Here is a 10,521-nt window from a genome sequence, read left to right as displayed (position 1 = left end):
GGGGGGGGGCGCGGCGATGCCCCGGTTAAGGGCGCCGCGTCACCGCCCGCGCCGCGCGGCCCCGCGGCCGCCCCCACCCGCTTCCTGCCGCCGACGGACGTCCCGCCCCCCGCCCCGCCCCGCCGCCACGGCGGGGGGTGACCCACGGCCACGCCGCCCTGTCCCGAGGGCACCGGGGCTGTCTCGCAGCGCTCGGGGTCAGACCCGGGCGTGGGTTTCCACCCCCTCCTCCGGCTCCCGGCGTCGCGAGGGAACGGGCAAGGGCGGCTGTGCAGCGTTCCCCGGGGAGCGGGCGAGTCCGAGCGCGTCCCTCAGTCGTTCGGAGCTGCCTGCGGGCAGGGAAAGGGCGCTGCGGGACGAGAGGCAAAGAAGCGGCTGCGTAAGGTGGTTAAAAACTCGCCTAGAAACGGCGCGGGCAAGTCCCCGTTTCGTAAACGGCCAAGTGCACAGCAGCGCTTTGGGTATGTGTGACCCCAGCACGGCCACAAGCCCAGGGCACGGAATCACAGCACCGGTCAGGCTGGAAGGGACCACAGAGGGTCGTCTGGTCCAACCTCCCTGCTCAAGCAGGGTCATCCTAGAGCACCTTTGCACAGGATTGTGTCCAGACGGTTCTGGAATATCTCCAGTGTAGGAGACTCCACAACCTCTCTGGGCAATCTGTTCCAGTGCTCAGTCACCTGCACAGTAAACTTCTTTCTCATATTCAGGTTGTGATATATAAATAATCGTGATTCGTGAAACAAATGGGTGATTACATCAAAAGAAAACAAACAGTTTGTAAAACTTAATTACACCCCCATAAAGAAATAAAACAGACCCTCACAAGGTCAAGAGGCCTAAAACCTCCTTACTATCCTAAGAATGAAATATAGTAGAACATTAAATCTTTAGGCGCCTGTTCGTCCAAGAATACATGAATTATGACTGGTTGTAGAGATAACCCTTTTAGCTTTAGCTGTAAGAAAACCCATATATTAAATACTTAGCAAAAACCTGTAGAATGTATATGTATATGATATAATTAATATGCATGAAGTAGCTAAGATAAATACTAAATGTACCCTGTAGTAAGGGTGTGCAGATTTGGGAAACTGGTCCCATTTCTGTCACCCAGCCGGCTGCTTGCTTTTACCATATAATAAACTATTATTCAAAACTTATAGAAACTCGAGACTTTGTTTATCACAAGGTGGAACCTCCCATGCACCAGTTTCTGCTCTTTGCCTCTTGTCCTATTTTTAGGCACTACTGGGAAGAGCCTGGCTTCATCCCCTTTTTAGATACTTACGTATGTATGGATGAGGTTCCCTCTCAGACATCTCAAGGCTCAACAGGCCCAGGTCCCTCAGTCTTTCCTCAGAAGAGAGATGTTCCAGCCCTTAATCATGTTTGATGCCCTCCACTGGACCTACTCCACGAGCTCCATGTCTATCTTGTGCTGAGGAGCCCGGAACTTGACACAGTACTCCAGATAATGCTCTCCCCAGGGACCCCAGGAGGGCCGAGCATCCCAATGCTCCCTCCTCTGGGCAAGGACAGGAATGTGCTTCCTGAGAAGCACTTTAGTGAACAGGATACGAACACCAGTTTAACAGGACTAGATTGGAGACAGGCCAAAGGAGCCTCTTGAGAACCACTTAAAAAAATAATATGGAAAGATGCGGTCCCAAGACAAGCCTGTTGATGCTCCATGGTGGTGTTGATGGAGAGAAGGAAAGGCATGCAACAGCCAAGAGAGGCACATTTTGTGCAGTGATTGCTTGTGTTTTGCAAATATGTTAGATCAATTTTGAAAAATCATACAAAATGGAAATAGAAAGTATAATAACCTTTTAATTAGGCAATTCGTAAGATATACTACAGTATAAAAATTCTTCTTATATACAAAATAATGTATGCATGTAAGTAGACAACATGCTGAAACACTAGCATTCATATGCTACATCACACAAAACTGATCATTCAGTATCATGAGAAGGACCAAAATATTCAGTAGTTAAGTGCAAAAAAAAGCCCTGTGCTGAGTGACATCATCTCCCCAGTAAAGAATTTCTTTGCAATGCTTGTCAGGTACTGGTTTCTGTGTGCTCTCTGCCTCAGCAGTTCATTATATCTGTTTAAAAAGCCATGTAGTCATGGTCATGGCCATCCTGCACAACTGCCTCTTCAAACACATGAGGGATTCCAATAACCCACTATAAGGACAACAGAACCATAACCAGGAACAATAATTTTCTGCAAATTCTCTTCTACTGTTTCTCTAGACAGAGAACCTTCCACGATTTTCCCAGTTTAGGGATAAAGGGAAATTTTTTTTTCCCAGTTTAGGGATGAGTGAAAATACTTTGGTGCAGAAGAGGTAATGCAGAGAATGGGTCTGTTTATTTCCACTGCTGAGCATGAGTCATTCCTCCACCACAGATTTCTCCACAGTTTTTGTGCTTACAGTCATAAAGCAGTGGCTGGTTTTAATTGTCAACAGGGAAGCACAGAAAGATACAAAATTTGCCTCCCTCTGAAGTGATTCAAAGAAAAGAGACTAGGAAAGAAATACGCTTAATTTGTCAAGACATGAAATACAGTAGTTCAAATGATTCTTTGCACCCTCTTTTCATTAATTTTCACAAATATTTGGACTTGCTGCACAACAGCAAGTGTTTTATGCACAAGACATAAAAGAGCCAATTAGCATCTCTTCACTTTGAATTAAGCCTTCAGTAAATCTTTTTTAGCTCGTATGATACACAGAGACATTTCCCCAAATAAATTGGTGACATGAATGGATTGTCATTAAAATTATCAGCTTTTAAGGTAGAATCAGAGAAAATGTGTGATTTTATCTGGGCTTTAATATACCATAAATCTCTTATTCCCTTATAGAAAACATTTCCCACTTTAAGATACCGTAAAGATACTTTAGAAAAAATATTCTAAAAAACATGGGGAATAAATGCTTTTCGATGCTTTGGGTAGGAACGGAAGTTTTTCTCATAGAACTCGTGACTCAAAACAGCAGCCAGTGCCTGGTTAAAAAGAACACACATCACTACACACCACCACGTCACATTCTGAAATCCAAGCATGATGGCCATAGAAACATATATGAGCAGCTCTGCAAAATAATGAGGGCAAGACACGCTCTCAAACCAGTCTCCGAAAGGTACATCATAGCCCAACCTTACAACCTTTCCTGCAAGGAAACAGAAAGAAATGAATTGAGAACATGTATTAAACAAACTTTTCTTCTCACGATTACAGAACAATATGCTTACAAAAGTTACCATCATCATCATCATTCACCTCCATCTGATCTGGCAGCTTTGCACTTAATGAAATAAGATGCCACCTCTGGCTATGCAAATAAAGAGTAAGGAAACCTATTTTTAGCCCACATGGAAACAGAAGTGAGGTCCCCAAGGAATGGCACAAGTTGTAACCATTAGGATGTGTCTGTCCTTAGAATGTTAGAAGGTAGAGCTTCATTTCAAGTTCTACATAACTATATAGACAGACACACCACATCCCTTCCCCCTAGTTCAGCCATCTGATCTCTTTTCCAAACAGCCTCATTTCATCTATCAAAAGTCTTACAGAGAACAGCACACTAAAGGAACTGAAAACCATTCATTTTTAAGGTATTAGAAGCTATAGAAGCCCATTGAAACAACCAGGAAAAATTTTCCAAGTAAACAATTGACAGGAATGAAACATCTTACCTGATTTGTTTTTTCTAAGTTTAGCTAGAATTACAAGACATCTGTGTTGGTGAAGAGAGGCCCAAATGTACATCGTAATTCCTACAATGTGATACCAGCAGATCTGCACAGAAAGCTCTTTTCCTGAATTAAACATGGTTTATTAATATACAGCCAGGAAGTAACTTCCCAAATATCATTTGAAAATACTATATACATTTTTTAAATGCTACTGTCTTACAAAATTCTACTAGTTAGTCTCTAATCCCTTGAAAGTTGCTTTTAAATCCTGCATCATTTAAGTGGCCAGCTGGCAGTTCATTTCCCTTAACTGCTCTATTCTAAAATACATAGTTATTAATCCAGTAGCTTGAAGTGCAGCATGATGTAGAATGATACATAATTGATAGTCTAAGACCTCAATATTCAACACTATTTGTAACTATTATCATCCTAATTAAACATATTGTCATGGTCAACATGTAAGTACAGAGTTTTTTGTCTTGTTAACAGTGAGATACATATATACACACACCTACACACACATACACAGAGTGTGAAACATTTAGGTCTTCAAAAAAGTGATAAGTGTATGAAGGATGATTTCCAAAGTACAAGCCAATGCACCGTCTCTAAGAATCTACAGGATGTAAAAAGTAGAACACAGGTTCACTAAAAAAAAAAGGTTTTATCTACACATAGGAAATCTGAAGGTTCTTTAAAAAGAATCCCTGGATTATACTAGAACTGATGTGGTTGTAAATGGTTAAAAACTTCACTAAACTTACATACTTGGTAATGACTGCCTTACAAAAATTAGTCATGGGAGGAGTGCTACAACCAACTCATGGTTCATCTATGCAGCCCAGTGGAATGTGTTGGCAGAAACAAGTCATAAAATGCAAATTTCTGCTGTATTAATGGAAACAGTACGAGAGAGAGAAGAGACTGAATCAAGGCAGAGCAATGGCAAGTTCTTAATGGAAAACAAAGGAGGTGGCCAAGAAGCCTTGCAGACTCACAGCAAAGCTTACAACAAAAGAACCAAACTTGCATAGTGTCATTTAAGAACTGGTACCAATTACTGTCCTGCATAAAGCATATGTATCTCAATGCAAAACTGATTGATAATGATCCTTAAAGTATCTCTGTGAGATGTTTTTTCAGGAAATAACTGTGATGGTTAACATGAAAGTGTGTGTTTGTGTATAACGCTGGCTGATCAAATGATATACTGAAATGTAGTTACTTTGAACTATGCCAGTAAGTATTTTTATGTCTCATCAGTTAACACACTTCTCAAACAAGCAGCCCTCTATACAAAAACAAATGGGAGCAAAACTGCTTCTTCAGTAATAACTCAGCAGGCACTTACCAGTCCTGACATTAGTAGGCACTTGACATAGCACAGTTGAGCCAACGGCAATGTAGAAACCAAGTCCATAGTAATACTGCACAATATGAATGAAACCATTGGAAAACACACTGGTCCAGAGGCATTCTGCAAGCCTTCGACAGCTGTGCAGCCAAAGGAACAGGAGAACCAGGAGAGCAGAGAAGTGCTCACTGTCTGCTTGCAGATAAAAAATAGCAACTTTGAGACAGATAGGAACAATTTAATCTGTACAGTGCTTCAAAAAGGCTATTGCTTCCCCTCCCCACAGCAAAATTTTACTCTCATTTTAAATTAACTGGGGAAAATATTTGTATAGGTGAGGCACTGTTGACCACAGCAAGATTTCTTCCAGAATGTACTAATGGCACTTTCTGCTAAAAGACTGCTGATAGCCATCATGTCCATAAATTAGAATGATTTCTATATTGAATAATTACAAAGGACAAAGGCACTTGGTATTCCAGGAAAGTCACTTGGCACCTAGTTTAAAAGCAACTGATGAAGTAGCACTTGGATGCAAATTCAGCACAGCTTTGGTAATAGAGTTTTCTAATATTTATATGGATGCTCATAATAGCTGGAACACTTGCCCATGTCCTCGTTCTGAGAATCTCTGCCAAGAGCACGGTGCATGTCCTGAATCCATGATGGGAGTGACTCTCCAAGGAACTCAGCTCGGAAGAGCCAGTACAGCAGACTGCCATTCCAGACCACAGAAACCACATAAAAGTGAGTAAACCAGCTGTGGGAACAAAAAAGGTCTTCATTAATGTATTAATGTTCTCATCGTTCCTTAGTTGGAAATCTAGCTGCAGGACGTGCTTGCCTGATGGTGAGTGCATTCCCTTTTGGTGCCCACGTGAATAGTAGAGAACTCAGGAACCAGTGGTACCAAGCAGTAATAACCCTAACATGTTTTCCCCCAGTGAAATGCTGCCTGGAATAACCTCTAATTTAGCTTACATCACTAACCATAACTGTGCTAAAGAGGAGAAAGTGTAAACCACACATTGCAAAGGTATTCCTCAAGACACAACTAATCATGATGTACACAACGTTTTCTTTATAATTTACACCACTAAAAGCACATCCAAATTAAGTTTCTGGGCATTTCCAAGCTGCTGCACGGCACACCACTCCCACTTTTCTCAGTTCCAGTAGGTGCACTACACAACATGTTAAAGTTCATAAATTACAAATGCAGATGGTAAAAGGCAACCAGAAGTAATTAGTCTGCTCTAAGTATCTTTTCCCTCTGCAAATTCAAGGTCTGCAACAATCATATAGAAAAAAAGCTGTGACCATCAACACCACTGGGTGATTACAGAGTAAGACCACATGGGTTTTTTTGAAGAATAAAACAAAGAATCTCCCAACCTTGTAATGCACTTATAAAAGCACACTATGCATTACTGAAATGCACACATGACAGTCAAGGCAGGTAACTGCATTGAGTTAAAGACCCTATAATATCCAGCTCAAACTAGGTGATCCAGTATTTCCTTTTGCTTTTAAAATTAAAAGTCCTTCTGGCTATGAATAAAAAGCAGGACCTCTGAAAACACCTGCAAAGAGCTAAAATACATTCCCTGGGAAGATGCTGATGGCCTTGACTTGACAATGCAACTATAGGTACAAAACTAGGATATAACTGTATAATCAAGAGAAGACTGTCTTCATGGAAACTTTTCTCTCAGAGGAGTGTAGGGGTACAACACCCTTGCTTAGAGAAACCAATTAAAGTGACCCCCTCCCAGAGCAGCTCAGGTATCTCCCAACAGCACCACAGAGATCACAGAGGTAGTGAGCATCCCTGCATGCTCCAGAGTGCCTTGCCCATTAGCAGCTGGTAACTCCTACACATGATCACTTCTCCTCAGTTCCTTCTACAAAGCAGAAACAGCAACATTTGCTCTGCTGATCTGCAAGAGCAGAAGTAAAATTCAATCCCTCTCCTTCATTTTCTGTTTATAAGACAAAGAGAATTTGTATATTGATAAAAACTCATTGCCACCTCCAAGTTTCAAGCTCTTTCCCTGCTGTCCTGTTACTCGGTAGAATCATATCTTGTCACTCGCCAGGGAACTTTCTTCACTTGCTACCAGCGCACAAACAAGTCCTGGCAGCTTAGCAGACACATGCCCTGTGAGCTTTCAGCAATCCCAATTACACTGGGGATATATCTGACCTACAGAGTGAACCAGCACTGCAGTAAGTACATGTGCCATACCTTAAGGAGAGGAATTTTCACTATTTGCCAAATATGACAATGAATCAAGATAGAACGCCAAAATTAAAAACAAGCCCAGGCTAGTGAAAATATAGTGGTTGTTTGGAAACAAGACACAAATGAATAGAACAGAAAATGCCTCAATGCATTCAGGATCTTCTCTATTCCTTCAGCTAGAAGTGTTATGGATTCACTAATCAAGTAACAGAATTGCTTTGTAGGTGTTGAGAGCTCAGGACCAATTCTCTGAAAAAGTATGTTCTTCAGTCACCCTCCTCCCTAAGAAGGGGTGTTGGGAAACTTCTGTTGGAGAAAGGGCAACTCAAACAAAAACCCACCTAAAGAATATGGCACTTTGCAGTACACTTCAATTAAGACAAAGCCTTTATAAGCCCTTATTTCTGCTGAGGGTACTGCAGAGTTTAAACATGTCCCTGGATATTTTCTGCATCAAGAAGCCTGATAACCCACATATTACATTACGACCTTTCCATGAATAATATGCTGTGTCACAAAACTTTTTTTTCAACATTTGGTTTGAAAGCTACGTATATAAAATGTGTCAGACATTATAAGATTGCTACATTACTGGTGATCAGATCTTTTAAGCAGCCTCCCAGTCCTGTCCTGCTGGCCTTGCAAGATCCTGTCTTGCCTACGTTCAAGTCAAAGACTAGTTCTCAGTTCTAGTAATGAATCTCACCTGATCAAAAACTAAAAAATTCCATAATATATAACAGCAGAAACATTTTAAAACCTTTAAATGTGGGGGTTTCTGCCTCCTTCATAATTATTCATTAAACATCTAAACATATACATATATTTCATTGCATCAAACATCTATTAAGACGTGCTTGGATAACACGGTGGTTCTTTTGCCTCATCAGAGACTGTTCATGCAGGGTCTAGATCGCTATTGTTCCCATGGTGTTATTAGTATGCTAACTCACATTTTAAAAAGAAACCTTTAAGGGAGAAGGCAATGTCTGACAATCAGTGTGAGACAGTAAACCTGCAGCATATTTGCACAGAGTTGCACTCAGGATTCCACGTCCCCAGGTGCCTGACCTGAGTCTTGCAGGACGGTTTGTTTTACGGATCTCGCATGGGACTGCGAATCAAGGGATTAGGCTGTTGTTCCCATTTAGAACACAGATTCTGTATGATCGCTCGCAGTCTCCATGCTCCTCGGTTCCCCATCTGTAAAATCAGAGTAACAGTTCTGCAACAAAGCTGAGCTCAACTCTATAAATATCCGCGGTGCTCTCTGCGTGTGCTGTTCACTGTCTCGACCTCCGGCCGCGCTAACCGGGACACACTCACGGTAATCGCCGCGGCGCTTCAATAGCGGTAGGAGCCGCCCCTCACCTCTTGGGCACGAGGTAGTAAAGACTCCAGCCCGGGGGCCTTGTCTTCCCGTAGCGAATGAGCTCGTGGAAGAGGTCGGAGACCCCGCCGCGGCCATCGGACCGCCACGCCGGGGCCCGCAGGAGCAGCAGCGCGGCCAGGAAGGCGACGGCCAGCAGGGACCAGACAGCGGCCAGCACCGGCAGCATCCCCCGACCACGCTTCGCTCCAGCCCCGCTCCGCCCCCGGCCCGCCCACCGCCGTGGAGCCTCTTCCGCTTCCCGCTTTCGGGAAAGGTGGGGCTTTCTCGCCCGGCCGGGGTAGTGCTGGGGGCTGTGACAGCAGTAGTGGCTGCGGGGTGTCCCTGCAGCTGGCGCCCAGAGCTGCGCTGGGTCATGTTGTCTGTCTGTACTTCGGCAAAGCCTTTGACACCGTCTCTCGGAAAAGCTGGCAGCCCACTTGGGCAGGCGCGCTCTTCGCTGCGTCAAAAACTGTCTGGACGGCCAGGCCCAGAGAATGGTGCTGCATCCTGTTGGCAGCCGGTCGCCAGTGGTGTTCCCCAGGGCTCAGTGTTGGGCACAGTCCTGTTTGATATCTTTATTGATGATCTGGATGAGGGGATTGAGTCTACTCTTAGTAAACTGGAGGACAACACCACGTTGTGCAGGAGTGTTGGTCTGCTAGAGGGCAGGAATGCTTTCCAGAGGGATCTGGACAGGCTGAATCAATGGCCCAAGGCCACTTGTATGAAATTTAACAAGGCCAAGTGGCAAGTCTTGCAGTTGGGTCACAACAACCCCCTGTGGCGCTACAGGCTTCCAGAAGAGTGGCTGAAGAGGACCTGGGGGAGCTGGTCCACAGCTGCTGAACATGAGCCAGCAGTGTGCCCAGGTGGCCAAGAAGGCCAATGGCATCCTGGCCTGTATCAAGACTAGTGTGGCCAGCAGGACCAGGGAAGCGATAGTCCCCCTGTACTCAGCACTGGTGAGCCTGCACCTCCAGTACTCTGTCCAGTTCTGGGCTCCTTATTTTAAAAAGGACATTGAGGTGCTGGAGCATGTCCAGAGAAGGGCAATGGAGCTGGTGAAGGGTCTGGAGCACAAGTCCTGTGAGGAGTGGCTGAGAGAGCTGGAGGTGTTTAGCCTGGAAAAGAAGAGTCTCGAGGGTGACCTTATCACTCTCTACAACTACCTAAAAAGTAGGGGTTGGTCTCTTCTCCCAGGCAACAGGACAAGAAGACATAGTTTTAAGCTGGGCCATGGAAGGTTTAGGTTGGGTATTAGGAAGAATTTCTTCACAGAAAGGGTAATTATAGACTGGAATAGGCTGCCCAGGGAGGTGGTGGAGTCACCATCCCTGGAGGTGTTTAAGGAAAGACTGGACATGGCACTTAGTGCCATGATCTTGGTGCCATGGTGGTGTATTCGGTCATAGGTTGGACTCAATGTTCTCAGAGGTCTTTCTAACCTAATTGATTCTGTGGCTCCAGGTGTGTGGGTGCAGGTGGGTGTGCTCATCTCAATTGCATGCTTAGTCAGCCACTGCCTTGACGTTACGTGTGTGAGGTCCTGTGTTCAGAATTTTATTCTAATAGATGTTCAGTTTCATCATGACCAGAAGGAAAGCCTTTCTTTGGCTTTCTTTTGTCCAGAGACACCAGGAAGCCAAACCAGCTTGGCACCAAAGGGAAGTGGTTCCCTCTGACCCACAGTGAAGCATGTCCTGCTCACAGCCCTCTTGCAGGTCAAACTTCCTGTTGCAAGAGAAACTCAAGTGTTACTTGGCAGGCACCAGTTAATGATCTCGTTAATTAGGGGCTAATTTATTGGCTAATTAATTATGGGATGGGG

The 10,521-nt window shown here is 44.1% G+C and overlaps 1 protein-coding gene across 3 annotated transcripts; it reads right to left on the bottom strand.

The window, feature by feature from the left end:
- Positions 1 to 1,816: 1,816 nt before the first annotated feature.
- SRD5A3 (steroid 5 alpha-reductase 3) lies at positions 1,817 to 8,898 on the bottom strand. 3 transcript variants are annotated; one of them, XM_027636085.1, is made up of 5 exons: positions 8,693 to 8,898; positions 5,685 to 5,836; positions 5,074 to 5,271; positions 3,720 to 3,842; positions 1,817 to 3,193 (listed from the first exon to the last, which is right to left on the bottom strand). In XM_027636085.1, exons 1-5 carry the CDS (start codon positions 8,878 to 8,880, stop codon positions 2,934 to 2,936), a joined length of 921 nt encoding a protein of 306 aa, XP_027491886.1. In that variant the 5' UTR covers positions 8,881 to 8,898; the 3' UTR covers positions 1,817 to 2,933. The 3 variants fall into 3 exon arrangements, with proteins under 3 accessions (XP_027491886.1, XP_027491888.1, XP_027491887.1); XM_027636086.1 differs by having other exon boundaries at positions 2,920 to 3,193; positions 5,074 to 5,268; XM_027636087.1 differs by lacking the exon at positions 3,720 to 3,842.
- Between the last annotated feature and the right edge of the window lie 1,623 nt (positions 8,899 to 10,521).

The sequence above is a fragment of the Corapipo altera genome, unplaced genomic scaffold (genome assembly GCF_003945725.1).
Source record: "Corapipo altera isolate COAL_440 unplaced genomic scaffold, ASM394572v1 22b, whole genome shotgun sequence".
NCBI lineage: Eukaryota > Metazoa > Chordata > Aves > Passeriformes > Pipridae > Corapipo > Corapipo altera.
This window is presented reverse-complemented; position numbering and strand designations above follow the sequence as displayed.

Coding starts and splice junctions, on each gene's coding strand:
- SRD5A3 (XM_027636085.1), bottom strand. CDS start 8,880: ATGCTGCCGGTGCTGGCCGCTGTCTGGTCCCTGCTGGCCGTCGCCTTC. Junction 5,272..5,684: donor TTCTCAGAACGAGGACATGG/GCAAGTGTTCCA, acceptor TTTATCTGCAAG/CAGACAGTGAGCACTTCTCT. Junction 3,843..5,073: donor GCCTACTAATGTCAGGACTG/GTAAGTGCCTGC, acceptor TGTTTAATTCAG/GAAAAGAGCTTTCTGTGCAG.